Below are 17,848 nucleotides of genomic sequence, written 5' to 3'. Positions count from 1 at the left end.
GATTATCTGACGCATCTCTCCCCCCCTATTTCCCCTCCTCAGGACTCGGCCGTGAGCATGGCCAGCATCGACACCCTCGACTCCATCCCCATGAACCTCTCGCTGGCGTCGCTGCTCAACAAGGAGCCCCTGCTGGAGCTCCTGCCCGCCCTGCAGCCCCTGGAGAACCACGTGCGGTACGTCATCACCCACGGCAACGCCGGCGAACACTTCCGCCTGCTGGAGCGCCGCGACGGCAAGAGCGTGCTCCGGCTCAGCAAGAGGCCCCCGTCCCCGGGCGCCTACCGACTGGAGATCGCCAGCCTGCGGCTCTTCGGGCCCCGGCGGCTACACCAGCTGGAGAAGCAGCATGACAGTGACTACCTGCGGGGGGAGATAGGTGACGCCCTGCGCATCAAGCTCAACATCCACCTGCACTGAGCTGGGAGGCTCGCCGATCTGTGTTGTGGGACTGATTCCCTCGAGGCCTTTGATGTTTAAAGCCTGCCCCCTCTCCCCCCCCCCGAAACCAGCCTTCCTCCTTGTACGACGACAAGCCCCTCCCCCCCATTCACTGCAGGAGTCTTCAAAGGGCTTCCACGAAAGACTGAGTCGATCAGCCCAACGCTACCACCACCACCACCACCACTTTGTTGTTAGAGTTGCTTTCTTCTTGTACGCTCCTTTTACTCTCCTGTGCCGCTGCAGTTGTTCCCCGACCAGCACTCCTCTTCTGCGGTTGGCAGAGAGGTGTCCAAGCGCTCGGACCGCACCCTCCCTCTTTTAAAAAAAAAGAAAAAAAAAGAGAGAAACTGGCAGGCCGATGGTTCGCAAATCCATGAAGCACTTTTCTTGACGGAAAACGGGAGAAAACGAGTCGATCGGAGTTGGAAGAGTGAAGTGCTGAGAGCGGCCGACGCTGTCGTCAAGCTACACGCATGCTTGGGGATCTAAAGCCACGCCCCCCCCCCCAACCCTGTTTAGGTTAACAGGAAGCATTTTGGGTGGAATGGTTGCGGTTCCGAGGGCTTTGCCACCTCTCTGTGATCTCAGCAGAATCAACATCACTGGGGATGAAACAAACAAAAAAAAAAGGTTACTCACATCTGCCCGTCTCAGTATTTAGTGCATCATTTATTATGATTGTGCTGTTTGTTTGTTTGTTTGTTTGTTTGTTTGTTTGTTTTAATAATGGAAACACGAAGGACTGCAATACTCACACAGCATTTTTTCGGGGGTTATTTTCGGTCCATCGCGTTCTGCTTCACGGCTGAGTTCCAACCGGGGAGACAGCGAGCTGTTCTCTACGCTGGCGAGACTCACTCGTCCGCGGGCGAGCAGGGATTAGCTTTGTTTTTTTTCCTTTGTGTGTGCGTGTGTGTATTCGTGTGCTTTTTTGGCTACCTCTGTACCCCCCACACCCAACCCAACCCAACCCAACCCTTCCCCCCCGCCACGCTGCAATGCCAAGGTGAAAACAAAAGAGGGTGCTAGCGTCCCTCAGCATTCAGCCGGAGAGGGGCAACCAGCAGCAGCAGCAGCAGCAGCAGTCAGTAGCGCGCCGTCCCACCGGAGGATCGATCAGGTCGTGTTTGAATTTGTTTTTTCCTGTGGGGATTTTTTAAGACTTCAGGTGCACTGATATCCGGACCTTCGAGCCATCGTTTGTCATTGGTTCCGAAACCTGTTTCCCTCGTCAGCTCTCGGAGCCTCGTAGCTTCACTGCATCAGGAGAGCAGAGCCATATCTGACAGGCGGCGCCGAGAGGGGAGGGGAGCGGAGGGTGAGGGGGGGCAAATTTTGACCGCGAAGCCGACTTCTCCTGACTCTTTAACGTTTGCGAGCGAGACACACAGCTGAGCACGGTCTCAACAGGTACATGACATGTCTGTATCACCCGAGCTGTCGTCGAAGGTAGTGCTTTACAGCGCAGGGGCACGCACAGGCGAACACGGAAACCTCACAAGAAAATAAACATCTGTCAGGTCATCTTTCCATTTATGTTCATGTGGTTTTTTTTTCTCTCAAAGAGGAAAAAAAAGGTGCTAAATAAAATACCATCTCTTTCTCTGTACAAATAAGTGCAGTCTTAAATCTGGATTGCAAAAATTACTTTTTTTTTTTTTTTTGCTAGGATTTATTGTTGTTGTGTGGAACCACACTATCACCAAACATGCTTCTTGAAAATGAAATTGTATATTTTTAAGTGAAATGTAGATGTATTGTTTATGTCAAGGCTGTCGAAAACAAATACTCTCCGTAAAAGTCGTGACTGAAGGCCTATTTGCTGCGTGGCTGAAAAAAAGTTTTGTGTGTTTAGTGACTGTTTTCTTCTGTCACCAGCCTAATACCAGTTGCATACCGGCCAACACTGTCTGTAAAATGCCATTGAGATCAATGCAAGCGTGTCTCTCTCTCACTAGCGAGGATGTTCGGTGCTGAACAGTAACGTCTTAACAGTCACGATTGCTGAACCGCCTCACAGCGTGGCCATTTTTATACAACACATAATCACTTTTTTCTAACATGGGAACCTTTGTATACTTTGTATCTTGTCGGTTTGTAATGTTTCTTATATTTGCCACTATATTTAAAAAAAAAAAAGGCAGTGTGTTGCGTTTTGTTACTGTATCTCAGCTTCAGTGTCAAACTTGAAACAATACTGTCATCACCTGATCTGCTTACCTTGAATTATGTGCTTTTTTTTTGTAAACGTCGGAATATATGAATCCTGTCTCACTTGTTTGCCATAAGCCTGAACCTTGTGTAGCTGAAAGCTGAAATGACAATCATCGTCGTCATCACCTTGTGGGCTGGGGACCAACAGCAGCTCTGAAAAACGTCTCTGAACGATCATCATCTTTGTGCAAAGACAAAAACCAAAGATTTTTTTTTTTTTGACAGACTATGAAAAAGTGATTCAGTAATATTGTAAACTTACATCCAGTGACAATAAAGGCAATAAAGTATTGTGGGTTATATTTTTAAATTTGTTGTTGTGAGTTTGTCCCCCTGTGTCAGGTTTTGTTTTATTTCATTTGAAACACCAAACTTTTTTCGGGAGAGGAGCTGAGGAGGAAAAACATGTATTTTTTTTTTAATTTTCATTGATTCAATCAAGTGTATCAAAAACAAAGCAAAAAGTCAGAAAAACTATATATCGAAAAAACAGACAGAAGCAAAGCTACCTGCTTTGCCGTGGCTGCATGACTACCTCAAAACTCACAGTCTAAAGGTTGGTACAGTAAGAGGAAGGAAGGATAGCAAAAAGGAGACTCCCAAACTTGAGTCAAGAATAGAAAAATAAAGCTTTGTCTTGCCTAAAGGTTTGCTTCATCACCACACTTGGCAGGCGGACTAAAAGTAAAGGAACACAACCAGGGAAGGTAAACTACATGCAGCCATGAACAAAGACACAGTTTCAATATGGCTTTCGGTTACAGACATACAGAAACGCACAGGACAAACCATAGATACATTTCTTAAGGGGACACTGACTACAATTCTTAAGGATTCGAAAAAGCACCCAAACAGGGTTTAAAATGTAAAATTTAAATGCTTTACAATTAACGCGAAATTGGCTTCTTTAAAGGGGCAAGTGCTGCTGTTTTATTTCCTCTTTTAAACTATCATTCTTCTGACTTTGAGGTTATGTTGTGTGTGGTGGAAGGTCGTTCCCAGAAAAAAAACAAAAAAAAAACAATAATGTGTCTGAATACTAACAAGCACTGTAGGTTGGAAAAGATAGCCCTAAAGTTGTGTCAAGTGATGGCCCATTGTCAGGTTAAGGCAACTGTGTAGCTCATTTTTTCCTCATCTTGTCCTTTGTGATCCAGCATCAGTGGGTGGGGGGAAAATACGTGTCCCGAATCGCATAGTTCTGTAGTAAATAATGTATGCGTGTGTGCGAAAACATAGTCAGGTTTACACACTCAAAACTGCAAAGTGAATGATGGACACACTCAAGGGTTGCTAGATCGGCTATGGAGTAAAAGAGGTGCAATGGAAGGAAGATTGTTTGTTTTGCTAGCCAAATTTTGTCCATTTTGCCCAGTTAACATTGTAAGTGCTCACACTGCCAAGTGCGTCAAAACACAGAGACTTGTTTTAACACTCAGAAAACAGGCAAACGTTTTATGTGTGGAACAATGGAGACGTCCCACTCTCTTGAAACTACAGTTGACATAGCGGAAGTAGTGCAATACTGTAAGCGTTGCCAGCAAACGTCAGCGTCATTTCGCTAGCTCACCTACTTTTAGCTACGGCGGCTTCATTTTCAAAGAGGCATTGAAGGTGTGCGTTTGTCTGTTCACAATCAGCTGGAGGAGAAGACAAAGAAGAAGCGGCGCTTGAAAAACAAATATTGCCGCCACCCGGTAAGTGCAAAAAAAACATAACACACGCACACGCACACACACAAAAAACAAAACAAAAACCGTGCGCGATTTGGGACTACCCTGTCGAGACTAGTGCGTCACGCAATAATTCTACTGCATTTCAGTATATTAACAGAAGTATGTGATTTGGGACGCAGCTGTGCAGCTCATTATTTCTGTCCTTTGCGGTGCAGCACTCTGGGTGTGAGAGAGCGACTTGGGATTCACTTTCTGTCAGATTGTGAAGGTCACGATCAGCCTCATAAAAACACTCTGGGTGCCACACAGGAAAAAACACACCAGGCGCATTACAACATCTGGATAACACAACACAACAATCACTGCGTCAACGACGTCAGCACGTTTCATCCCACAAAAAAAAAACCTGACCCCTATTGGCCCTATACCAGCCCTACACCAACCTTACACCAGCGCATAATCGAACTGGCCCCTCTCCAGCCCCTCCTTGTGGTCAGTCCAGGATGACGCGGGCATGCGGCTGTAGGGGTCCAGCAGGATCCTGAAGCACCTGACCAGCAGGAAGACCAGGAAGAGCATGAGGAGGCCGACGAAGGCCAGGGCGGTGCGCTGCTCATTGTCCACGCCCACCAGGACCAGCGGGGGGCTGCTGCTGCCACCGCCTGGGCCACCGGGGAGGGAGGAGCCGGCCGGTGACAGCAGCAACTCGTAGTCGAGAGTGGGCGCATCGTTCATCCTCCACGGGGCCCTGAGGCAGAGCTTGCACGGGGACGGGTAGGTTGTGGTCGTGGCGGGGGGAGGGGAGGGACAGCGCTCATATGGCGAGCGCAAAAATAGTTTTAACCCTGCCGGCGGAAGAACATAAGGCCCTGACGAGATAAGACTTCAGTTGGTTAGCAGGTAGGTAGCAGTTAAAAAGAGCTGAGGAACAATCAGGTCAGAGCCACTTCCTTGTCATATGTGTTCAAATGAAAAATGGAGGAAACCTTAACAGCGCTACTCACTCAAACGTGTCTTTTTCTTATTCTTATTCTTCTGACCGTTTTTTTTTTTTTTTTTTTTTTTAGTCAAAACCGGGCCAGTCAGCGTGATGTGACCCAGAAAGGTCTGACCCTAATTCACTCTGACAATGTGACAGACACATACGCGCACACGCGATACTTTTCAATTAATGTGGACTACTTCCTCGCCTCGCACATTTTTAGGCAACCGACTTCTGAGCAGCCTGACGAAGCTCTCGGAACTGAGCGGTCAAGCCCTTGGGCAGCACTGAGTGCTCAGCAGTCACAGCGGGCAGGACGTGACGGCCTCCTGGCGTCGGGAACACAAAGACGGGGACGTCATGAGGCAAGGTCAGCGTTGTCCGCTCTGCGGGAGCCGTGAGGAGCAGCTGGGTTGGGCTCTTTAGGTGCGAGTGGAGACAAAAACACTGTTCAAGACGCTTGCAGAGACTGCTGGCAGTCAGTTTGCGTGTTTGTGTGCGTGTGTGTGTGTGTGTATGTGTGTCTATATTATCCCAGTAAATGTCTTAAATCAAAAAAAAGAGAATACTCGATAAGTGTTTAAATGAAATCTGTCACCCTGCTGACAGCAGAGCAGCAGTCAGAAGTAGAAAACACAGACGAGGACTCGGAGTTTGTTTGAATCAACAGTCCCGATGGTGATGTCTTCCGTTGTGATGTTGGATCTCGTTGGATCACCAACAGAGGTGTCTATGGTGCAGTTCCCACAGTCTCCGGGAGGTCCATTGCCGGAGATGGACTCTTGAGAAGTTTGTGGTCGCAGGATCCACAGATGCAGCTCAGCTCCCCCTGAAAGAATCACACCCGCTGGATCAGAAGAGTATTGATATGACTGGCATCAACTGTCACTGGTAAATTAGAATAGAATGCAATAACATCCCCAGTAATAAAACGGCATGGAGAAGTAAGGGGGAGATTTAAGATCCATTTTTAGATCTTCTTATAAATTAAAAAAATAACCCAGTAGCTCAGTTTTAGCTTAATGCTAAACTCTCTCATTATACTTTATACCAGTGCTTTTTGTTTCAAAGTGGGGGCCACCAGGGCGGTAGGAGAGCCACATAAGATTAACTCCAACCCTATTCCCAAACCTACGCCCAAACCAATTCCCAACCCTAACTCCAAACCTAACCCCAACTGCAACCCTAACTCCAACTACAATCCTAACCCGAACCCCTGCCCGGAAATCAACCCTAACCTCAAACCTAATCCTAACCCAGTGGTTCTCAAATTTCCTCTGTCACACCCCACCTTGGAGGAAGTTATAGAAGCCACAAATTTGACGTGGCTGTGTCTTGAGGGATCCCGATGAACCTACAAGTGGCCCCATGTCTCTAGGACAAAGTTGACTTTTCACCCCATAGACTTGCATTGCATTAGGGCAGTTCTCAAGGGCGGTTCTCAAACTTTCTCTGTCACGCCCCACCTTGGAGGAGCGGAGTATCAACGTGTTGGTTTGTGAAAGAGGTCCCCGGCGAGATGCTAATGCTGTTTCGGCTTCTATGGCGTGGAAACATTTGGGAACCCCTGCCTTGTACTACATGCTTGGCAGGGCCAAAGACAAGATGGCTGTGAAGTTGTCTGAGGGAAGGTGAACCTCAGCCCAATATGGGACCTACAAGTCATTTTGTCTTTGTTTTACCCTGTAATGTGATTACTGCCACCCTTGTCTCAATAAGCAACAGTGACCGTGACATCAGGCATCTGTCTGGAGAACACAGCGGCAGGGGTCACCAACAACCCCTCCCCCTCCCCCTCCAACCTCCTCCCCCGCCACGGCGCCCAATTAGTACGCTGATTACCGCGTCAGTGCGGCCACATTAGCTGTAATGAATGCGCAGTTCTACACACTGTTGCGGCGCTCTGTCACCATTTGTCAGTGCTGTGTTACAGTGTGCGGTCTGCTCCCCCTTATGACCCCCTTCTTTCATTCGCTCACACGGCGCCGGCAAAGACAAAGTGGTCCGAGGCCTCATCAATAATATAAAATCACGTCTCCTGTGACGGGTTCGTTTACAAATCATTGTGGAAATGGAAAACCAAACAGTTTCTCCTGACCTGCGACCTGTGCCCTGTTGTAGCGGGATTTTCCTTTTTGTCAACAAAGTGATATTTTAATAAGAAATGTATCATAGCAGCTTAATAACCACAGAAATGAGGAAAATCCAATCTCTACTTGTTTTGTTTGCTCCAGTAACACACACTTACTGGAAATCACTTCTTTTATGACCTGAAAAGTTACAGTGGCACTGAAAATGAAAACAAAATGCTATCCACCTGAATTCTGTTGTTTTTTCTACTTATTTACCCCTTTATGGGGGCTTTGGAGCAGAGTGGACGTAGCTCCTGGCTAATGGTGTGCAGAGTGCAAAGTCAGGCCTATTAAAAACACAACAACTGGACTACACTGTTGTTATTGTATGAGCTGCAGGCCAGTGTGGGTGCACACACAGTTTTGTGGACAGTATCAGGTTACAGGGTCGGCTCACGATCATTCTTTTGTGTTTTTTTTTCTGTTACTTAAAGTTCACTTTAATTAGCCACGTACATGTTATTAGCATTTAGCAGCGTGCGTTTGAAACCATAAACAGGAAGGAAGAAAGAGTCAAGTCCGAACACGACTGCTTGCTGAACCCAGCGCTGATTTTCGCCCCGGTGACCGCTGTGACGTAAGCCCCGCCCACCGCCACATCCCTGTCACTCTCAGTTCAAAGGTTTTCTATCTGCTACTTCATCAGCCAGAGTCTCCAGGGCGGCTGGCACATCACGCTCAGGCTGGCGACGGGATGACACTCACACTGTGCACGAACGTGCACTTCGGTTTGTACAGACAGCATGTGTGTGTGTTTGCGTGTGTGTGCGTGTGTGCACGCGCGTGCGAGCGAGCGGGTGGTGCCAACACGCTGCATCCTCCAAAAATATGGGGGAAAACCTTGCAACAGTTCTCAAGGTCGCCACGTCGACAGCAGACAGAAACGGTCAGAGCTCCAGACGACAGAGACGCTTTCAGAGGAATGCTCTCGCTCCTGCGCTGCACCTTTGGTAAAGTCGCCGGTCGCATTTAAAAGGATCCGTTAATTGCTGAGCTGTGGTGAGGTTTATTTAAGCAACAGGCCGACGCGGTTCTGGTCGATGGAAAACGTCAATAATGGAGAGCAAAGCAGCATCCAGCATGCAGAGCTGTGGACAACTGCAAATAGCAGCATTTGTTGTTGTTGTTGTTTTAAGGTGCGGATTAAAAAAGAAAATTGTATCCAACCTGTTGAAAGTAAGAAAACAAGCAAAATGTGACTTTACAACTCTAAACATCTGTGAAAATTATTTTTCTATGTCTAATCGCTGCAAGCTGACAGAAAGCACGACAAAGGTCAGTTAGTGGAAACCAAAACAATCATGGACCGGATTGGGACGGTTGTGATGATGAGAGATGATGCCGCTCAGAAAAGAGCAACGGACTCTCTTGAGCTCGACAGCAGCTCCTTCCTTGATCCTGTTTCCACCCTTTCTCACTAACACCAAGAAGCTGATGCACTGACTGGCAGGAAGAGGGTGAGAATGATAGAAAAACAATCACGTGCCTTCTCGTTTGTTGCAGCTGCCAGTGTGAGTCATCCATGAAGTTGATGACAAGAAACTACGTGTGGAAAAAGATTGTGTCCCTTGAAAAAATTCCTTAGCGGTCAATCCGTTCAGTCTCTTGCTTTCTCTCAATCTTTCTCTCCCTCTGTGTGTGTGTGTGTGTGTGTGTGTGTGTGTGTGTGTGTGTGGTGGAGGTAGAGGGCAGGACAGACGGGGGATTGCTCAGCTTATTTTCCTCCTCGTTAAGTCTCACTCTCACCATCTCCTTCTATCAACCATCAGCCTGCTCTCCCTCTCTCTCTCTCTCTCTCTCTCTCTCTCTTACTCCCTCTCTCTCTGTGTCATCTGTCAGCCTCACTCAGTTCATATCAGTCCAGGACCACACTGCTTCTCCTCCAAGATCGCTTTCTTAAGGCGGTGACACGACCCCCCTTTACTGAGGGAGGCGAAGAGGACATTAGTCTTCATCTAAAATACCTGAAATTGCCCAACACGCACACACAAACACACACACATGCACACATACACACACACCAGCATCAAGTGAGGATTACTTCTTTTTACGATTTTCAAACGTGTTGAAATTTTGCTTTTTTTTTCATGGCAAACCGTCACCTGCGAATTTCATTTTTTGAACCCTAAAAAAAAATCGACAGTGTGACTCTTTTTTTCCCCGGATTTCTGGAAGCCAGCGCTCCGTGGGTGCGACCATGAATCACGCTAACATGACATCAGACCGAATGAAATAAATAGAGTTGAAAATATTAAATCTGTCTCTCCTGATAAGGCTGTCACCTTTTCTCTCCTCCATTTATCTCCCCTAGCGCACGCGCACACACACACACACACACACACACACACACACACACACACACACACACACACACACATACACACACACAAACTGACAAGGACGGAGAGTGACAGAGGAGGAGAGGCTGACACACAGCGAGAAGAAAACACTTGACACTCTTTAATCTACAATCATGAAATCCAGTTGCAACTCAGTGTCCAAAGTCTGCCCTTGTGCGCAACCAAGGAGCTGTGTAATAATAAAAAAATATTGTAATGGCAATACAACCTTTTTGTTTTGCCTGAGAGTGTCACACCAACTCCCCCACCCGACGCCAGCCCACCTCACCTCCTCCAAGCCAGGCGGCGGCCACGGGGCCCAGCACAGGGACAGCCTTGATTTGTCATTATTTATAGCCTGGGTGAAGCCGCGCTCTGAAAGTAATTAGACTTTAGAAACAACGAGGAAAAGGGGAGAAGCAGGAGGGAGCTGGTGGTGAAAGCGAGGGGGCAGGGGAGGGGGGGGGTCCTCGGTCTCCACCACAGTGTGAATCAACCCCGCTCACAGAGACAAGAGCGGCTGTGAGGGGAAAGGTAGAAGGACGCCGCCGCCAGTCGTCCTCCGGCTCAGGTGTGTGTCTCAGTTCACAGGGGAACACGGAGAACGAAAACACCCCCAGTGGGAGCAGCGGTGGGGGAGGGGAGCGGGGAGGAGGTGTCGCCACCACCTGGCATTATTTAAATCTTACTGATATGTTTGGATTTTGCCTCTTTGCTCCGAGTTGTTTTGGCTCATTCGTCACCTGCGGGAGGAGTTGACACCTGCCATGTGACTGCGGCAAATATGGTTGTCTGGGAAAAAAAAAAAAAAAACACACCTCAGACTTCACTGTCTCTGACTGAGCTTCAGAGAGGAGGGTACCCACAGGACCGGACAGGAAGTTGTTAAGGGGCCATTTCTGCCTCTTGAAATAGTGTCTGCAGAGTCGTTGCTTTTGACACTTGGCCAGCGCCGCTGATTGGCCTGTCATAATTAGGCTGGCAGACGCTCTGCAGCCACAGTAATGGTGATGAAGGAGGTGGAGAAACACACCCACTCGTCGGGATGCTGCACGTTTGCATATTGCTGAGAAGTGAGAGGTGGGGAAGAGTAGTGAAAGTACCTTCCTGCCCAGACTGTGAAGAGACGAAGCAGTCAAGACTGCCAACTCCCCCCCCCAAAAAAAAAAAATCCAAAGCGGCCGAAGCAAAAACACTGAGGATGGGGCGCTCCTCGACAACCCTCTCATTGTTATAAACAAGCGGTCCATTCATCAATTTAAGTGACTGATAAACTTGATTTGTGGGCAGACGGGCAGAGAAGACGCCGATGTGAGGATGCAGAGGGGAAGGAACACAACGAAACGCAAACACGAGAGACTCCTCGAGTCTCGGCCCAGAGAATCCACCTTCCCCAGCCGCCGACGCAATCTGCAATTTCATCGCCGGCCCCGGTGAGCACGCAGTCTATTTCCCCTATCAGCATATTTAGGCCTCTCAAGGTCACTTCCGCATCAATATTCAGCGTGTTTTTTCCAGATTCGAGATGAGTATTCATTTTGAGCTGGGCGAGCTCTCGGTTTTACCTAAACACGACGAGCCCGCCTGATTTAGACGCAGCCGCCGAGTTGAAAGTCTCCTCTGATAAGGTCACTTGCAGCCCGGGCCGGGCGGCCGACCCGGCCGATCAGCAGGCCGACTGCACCTCTCCTGTCCGAGAAAAGACACCAATCAGAACTTCATGCATCATTAAGGACGGTGAGGAGGAGGAGGAGGAGGAGGGGGACGAGGAGGAGGAGGAGGAGGAAGGTGGAGGTGAGTTGGGGGATGTCTCTTCTTGATTTAGTCTCAAATCAGGTTTGCCCTTTTTCCCGGGTTGTTTGTGTCACTGTGTCCGAGCAGCAGCAGCAGCAGCAGCAGCAGCAGCAGCAGCAGCAGCAGCAGCAGCAGCAGCGTGTCCCACTGTCACCTGGGCAGAGCTCCGGGTGACTCACTTGTCTGTGGCTGGATGCCTGGAGTCCCTCTGCACAGCAAAACTATTCAAGGTCTCCTATTGACTTTTCCAGCTCTTCAACAGAATTAGCATGCATTACCAGCATACTAACTAGCACGCCAGGTACAAAGAATGACAACGTGCATTGTAGTTGAGCTAAAATGAGCCGTTTGGATTTTTGCTCAACATTCTACGTCACAGGACGACCTGTTTGTCACGACGGCGCCTCTGCAAGGACAACTTGTCACTGCAGGAGTAGCTATCTCTAAACTAGCTAGGGAGCAGCTGGCCAGTCACAAGGGAGTGGGATGTTCCAAGGTAGAGCCACGGATGGAGCCAGAAGAGGAGTGAGAGAAAGGCTGATTTTGTGAGGACTGTACAGTTCAAACTAGGCCATTTGTAAGCAAACAAACCTTCTTTATTGTGTGAAAAAGAGCACTTTAATGAATTTATTAAATGATTTATGGCCAGAATAGGGCACATTTAACAGTGTGTTTCTTTTAGAAAGGGATAGTCATAATCAATAGTTTCCATCGTTGTGGCTGGCACTGATAATTTGAAGGCTTCTAGGAATCCCAACCTGGCTCACAATAGGAGAAAAATTTCAAAAGACTTTAAATCAAATTTGAAGACTGAATTAACCCATTTACTCATTTTAACTGATGAAAATAAGATCTGTGTGATTATGCTACTAAGTGAGCAGAAATTCTCCGTTAGTTTTTGAGATTGGTTCTGTTCCAGCCAAATGTTGGGATGATTTGTACTCTGCATGTGGTTCAAAAGCTTTTACAAAATGAAATAGTCCAAAATTATTCTGGGCATCATTTCCAAAATCTCTGCAGACCTTCATAAGAACATTGTGCGTAATATACACTGGCTCCGCTCCACCCAGTACAATAAAAGCAGACATGTCACCAAAAATAATAATGGCAATAAAGAAAGCAAATGAAAAAAAGAGCTAATGTGCGCGTGCACACACACACACGCACGCACAACACAAGCACACACACTTGTAGAATGGCTCCATTTGTGAAATTTATTTCACTGAGTCATGACTGTGAGCTCTGAATGGGAGCTATTTTTCCCGTTATGGAGCATTTGGGGGACGTAAGGGTCCTGTAATATATCTGACCCTCCCAGACTGCTGCCAGCGCCGTGAACATCAGAACGAGCCACAACCCTCCCTTCCTTAATCAAAGCTGTCAACTGCATCCATCCCCCTGCTGGCTGTCACCTGTCGGCCCCGCCGGCTCCGATGCCCCAGCCCGACTCCCTCCGAGGGAAACCTCTGCGTCCTGCCAGCCAGGCCGAATAAATGTCAGTGTGATTGAGGTTTAATTCAGAAATCACAGCCATGAAATATTCACGCGGCCGCCAGAACAGAGCGTCGGTGGTCTGCGGGCAGGGGCCGGGTCAGGAGTGGGTGGCTGATCGTCAGAATGTGAAAGGGCCGGAGCTTTCTATAATTTACCTCCGAAAAAGCGAAACAGAGGACAGAAAAGGAGCTGATGTGGCAAAGTGGAAAAAAAAAAAAAAAATCAGCTTTGAGAATCTCCTCGCTGCTGGCAGCCGCTTTTAAGGGTGAGAGGACGGCGGGTCAGATATGAGGTAAGACAGCGAAGAGCGGGAGCGGGGGACAAAAGTCAGAGAGAACTGCAATAATTCCTATGACTCACTTCCAAATTGGGACAAAAAAGCAGCGCAGCAGGTCGGTGGGTGATACACGAGGAGGAGGAGGGTGAGGAAGAGACGGGCGGGGGTGGGGGGGAGGATTAAATGGGCTGGATGAAACAGGGAGGTGTGTGTGTGTGTGTGTGTGTGTGGCAGTACAGAGATGTCAGCACTCTTAAAGTCGGAGGGCGGCACTTTACTTCCATCAGACAGCGTTCCGTCAGCTCCGGGGGGACGGACCGAGCGGAACCTGTGCCAGCCGGCGCCGCCGTCGTCCCCACCACCATATATATTACATGCCCTGCCCCGACCGCGATACACACGGCGCTCGCTTCGAGGGGGCCTGGAGCCAGCGTGACATTAAAAAGTCAGAAACTTCGTCAGTGGGCGGCCGAGTCGTGAGCGGAGACAGGGAAAAACACTGTGGCCAGGATGTGAAACAATAGCCATCAGTCAGCGGCGTCGGGCTACACACCCGCAGGAACCGGGCGATAACATCAGCCCGGCTTTGTAAAGGTTGCTCATATTATGTAAAAACTCTCCTTGTTGTTGTACAACTACAATATGTCTCTCTAATATATCAGTAAAATCCAGAGATTTTTTGCTTGCATAACCTAGAAAAGAGTGAGGACTAAAAGACAGTTCTGGGAATCTGCCCTCTGTGATGTAACAAAGGGTAGTGATACCCCCAGCCAGGTGTTTGCTTCACCACCTTGTTTTTGTCCCCTGCCAAGGTCCAACAGGTTGATTTAGGGATTTTGTGGAAGGCTGTAAACAGAGGGCTAAATAATAACGTTATAATATGGTTTTCTGGAAGTTTTCTTTCTCTTCTTTAATCAACCGTGGCTCTGCTGGCGCCGGCCAGATCTGAGAGAATGGCTACGACAAAGTGCTGATTCAAAGCAGAACAAGAGAAAAAGAAAAGTTTGCTCAGCAGGGAGCTGCTCAGCGCTCTGATCCCCGCCGTCGGGCTCCGCATCGCAGATTAGCCACAGGAGGAGAAGTCGTCACAAAGACGCTTGACTTTGTCGGGGAGGGGGCCGTCGGATCAGCTGATTTTATATGATTACTTTGGCTGGGTGGTTGGATGGAGTGGCTGGAAAAAAAAGCCCCGCTGACCAGAAGAACGAGGGCCAAACGTGTCGGAAGAAAGGTGAAAGTTATCTGAGCGCCTGCCTTCACAGCCCTGTCAGCTGAATCCTATACAATCAAAGGCTGGGGGGAAGAGGAGGGGGGGTCTTGTATGTCCAGAGGAATTAATGGACCGGCTCCTCAGGGGTCCTGAGGGGAGGAGGAGGGGAGGGGCTCTGACTTCAGATGGAGCGGGTAAAATAAATCCCCGTGGCCTTCGTCAGCTATCAAAGGCCTATAGATTATGGAGGTTGATGAATATTTTATGGGCCAATCTAAAGCAGGAAATCAAACTGCGTCTTCTTGGTCGCCTGTCAAGGTTGAAGACCCCGGGACGACTCCCCGCCGCAGAGTCATCTCGCGCGGCGGCACAAATTGGATGTTTACGAGCCGCTCTTATATCGCACGGCATGGTCATACGCGGCCAAATTGAATCGATCTCAGCGTGGCGTCGCTATTATCTCAGGGGCCCGACGGGGCCAATTGGCACAGAAAGCACAGGTGATGTCTTCTTGTTGTTGTGTTTGTTGTTTTTTTTTTATGAGCAAAGGAGTCTGAAGTGCGGCAGCTTCGCGCCAACACAAACGCAATGAAGCTGCGGCGAGCAGGAAAGCAGGTCTGAAGGAGCTAATGAGAGCGACTGCGGAACCCGATACGAGCGCAGCGAGGCACTCAGCCTAATGCTGCACATCCCGACAGGGAGGCGCGCCTGTGGGACAAAACGCACCAGGGTTTTCTCTTTCATTTCCATCCTCCTTCCTCTGATTACATCCTCTGATGACACCCACGGCCCCCTCGTCCGTCAGCGCGGAGCTCCGCGTTTGTTAACTGTGGTAAACTGAGAGTGGCCGACACGGTGAAGTGGCTCCTCTTTCTTTTGCTTGTAAGTTCACTTATCGCTCTCCAGTTAAACCCAACCCCTGCACGCCCTTTTCTTTTTTTGTTCACAACCGACACCCTCAAATGAAAAATACATTTATAATAATAATAATAATGATAATAAGAAGAATAATAAGAATAAGAATAAGAATAAGAATAACAAAATAATAATAATAATAATAATAATAATAATAATAATAATAATAATAATAATAATAATAATAATGGAATACTGAAATACAGAACATTCCCTTTGACTGACAACAGAATAGTTGTCATGTTTCAGTTGTTTAGTTTAACACGTTTCCTCCAGTTCCTCCAGTAAATTTTGAAATTTGGAATTAAGAATAATAAAATAAAATAAAATAAAATAAATCAAAAATAATGATGAGAAAAGGTTTCGCTGCTCAGAGGACGTTGCAGTTCAGCGTGGGTGGAGGTGTTATATTTAGCAGACAGTCTTTTTCAAGCCAAGAAAATAAATGACAGTTCCAATCAGGCTCTGTAATGAAGTCTGTCTTTGAACTTTGCCAGAGTGGCTTCAATCAAAACAACGGTGAGAACACTGCTACTTAATCAAAAAAAATAAATAAATAAATCCCAGCAGGTGAAGGTGTTTTTTTAAAAATCATTGGGCTGGGATATTTCATGCACTGACATTAAACAGCCTCTCCTTTGCAGTCTTCACCAGATACCAACTCACTTTGGTCCCTCATAACATGATGTACTTACATATTGTGAGATTGTTACGTGAGAGTCCCTCTCCCCCCCAAAAAAACCTGGAAGTTTGCATTCAAAGGCAGGCACAGATCTCGGGTGATAAATCTTACAGCTACAGAAGGTGAAAGCCTTTGTGTTTCACCGGCCAGCAACTGGATCAAATGACTTAATAAGTCCGACAGACTGCAGTTGATCACACTCGGAGTAACAACACCCACTTCTTTTCTCCTCCTATCAGTATTTAAAAACCCCAACGAGCAAATTTGAAATAGATTCAAGTGGAAAATTGTGTTGTCGCTCTTAATTAAATCCACCTCACTCTGATTTATGGATCTTTGTTATCACGCTGACCTGAGGGGAGGGTCAGCACACACCATCCCAACTCGCCGCTGTAATTCGCTGTATTCTCATATAATTCAATTGCCACTGTCTGAAGGCGCATCGCTCGGCTGTATCTGTCTAGCCACAAAAACCACTGTCACACCCACTTCATGGCACCTTGGTCCATGATGTGCAGACCTGGTGGGTTCAAGGTTGCTGATGCATCAGGGCAAGAAAGTTTGTTAAAAAAATAAATAAAAATGGGGCAAGCGGTCACGTAGAGCGCGACTTATTCCTGATAATAAGTGTTTTATAAAAGTAATGATCAGATAGAGGATGAGTTCTTTTTGATGTTATGTTGGTACATCAGATTGATGAAGTTGTTCCCAGTCCGACTTGAATCACCTCTGGCTGCAGGACTCTTGTAACCAGCCGTGTTGAAGACAGTAAAGGGACAATGCGTCTGTATGTCCAGTGACAGAGCAACTTGGAAAGTTTGAACACACATGCACAGTCGGTGTGACTTGCAATAAAACAAAGCAGAATAAATGCACGAATGTCCTTCCTCTGACATCCCCCTCATCACTCCGTCGCAGCCACTGATGCTGATCTGGCTCGCCATCATTTCACTGACTTTGACAAAGCAAAAAATAAATTAGCTTTGCTGTGGCTAAAAAGAAAAATACATATACAAGAAAAACATCATCAAGCGGCACCACAGAAGCACCAACCTGACAGGGTCTCCTGCCTGCGTCTCCGCCGCAGCCTTAAACTTTGCGATGCGATCCTGTTCCTCTTCCTCCTCTTCCTCCACCTGCTCCTCCTCCTGCTCCAGCCGCTGCTCTGCCTCCTCTGCCGCCTACTGCTCCTCCCGGTGCAGCCGCTCTGAGAGGGAGACACGACGAGGAGGGCACGGGACTCTTAAAGCTCCCCACCCACTCCCGGCTGCTCGGCCAATCACAACCAACGCTCTCCCTCCCCCCCCAAATGAAAACACCCTCCCCCTCATCCTCCTCCTCCCCAACTCCAATACATAAATAAATAAAGCTTGGTAAAATTCCCTCCATTGTCATCCAAAACATTTTGTCGGCGGTCAAACATACCCTGATGGGAAAACAAACAAAAAAAAAAGGCCTGGAGAGAATTTAATGTTCGTCCCTGCAGCGCAACTCGCTTCCTGTCTGAACACGCAGCTGCTCCAATTAATTGCCGCAATTATGTCCTGCGTGCTTCCGTTAATGCGTGTTCCAGATGTTGCGGGCTAATGATACAAACTAATGTGATTAATAAATGCCCTATGTGTGTGTGTGTGTGCGCGCGCGTGCGTGTGTGTGTGTGTGTGTGTGTGTGTGTGTGTGTGAGTGAGG

General features: G+C 47.9%; 2 protein-coding genes across 2 annotated transcripts in view; one reads left to right on the top strand and one right to left on the bottom strand.

Annotated features, from left to right (window-relative positions):
- The window catches only part of fbn3 (fibrillin 3), a 57,199-nt gene extending 54,231 nt beyond the window's left edge, over positions 1 to 2,968 (top strand). The window contains exon 64 of the mRNA XM_076022815.1: positions 43 to 2,968. Within this exon, the coding sequence (XP_075878930.1) occupies positions 43 to 420 (378 nt within the window). The 3' untranslated portion in view covers positions 421 to 2,968. The remainder of the gene's footprint in view (positions 1 to 42) is intronic.
- A 577-nt stretch (positions 2,969 to 3,545) lies between these two features.
- On the bottom strand, positions 3,546 to 17,348 carry LOC142885972 (cortexin-1-like). Its single transcript, XM_076022816.1, has 2 exons — positions 17,213 to 17,348; positions 3,546 to 6,145 (listed from the first exon to the last, which is right to left on the bottom strand). The coding sequence occupies exon 2, from the start codon at positions 5,067 to 5,069 to the stop codon at positions 4,779 to 4,781; it is 291 nt and encodes a 96-aa protein (XP_075878931.1). The 5' UTR covers positions 5,070 to 6,145; positions 17,213 to 17,348; the 3' UTR covers positions 3,546 to 4,778.
- Positions 17,349 to 17,848: the final 500 nt, after the last annotated feature.

Source organism: Nelusetta ayraudi, unplaced genomic scaffold (genome assembly GCF_046127955.1).
Source record: "Nelusetta ayraudi isolate G7.1 ecotype Tasmania unplaced genomic scaffold, CSIRO-AGI_Nayr_v1 ptg000013l, whole genome shotgun sequence".
Classification (NCBI taxonomy): domain Eukaryota; kingdom Metazoa; phylum Chordata; class Actinopteri; order Tetraodontiformes; family Monacanthidae; genus Nelusetta; species Nelusetta ayraudi.
The sequence above is the reverse complement of the archived record's forward strand: the minus strand, read 5'-3'. Positions and strand labels throughout refer to the sequence as shown.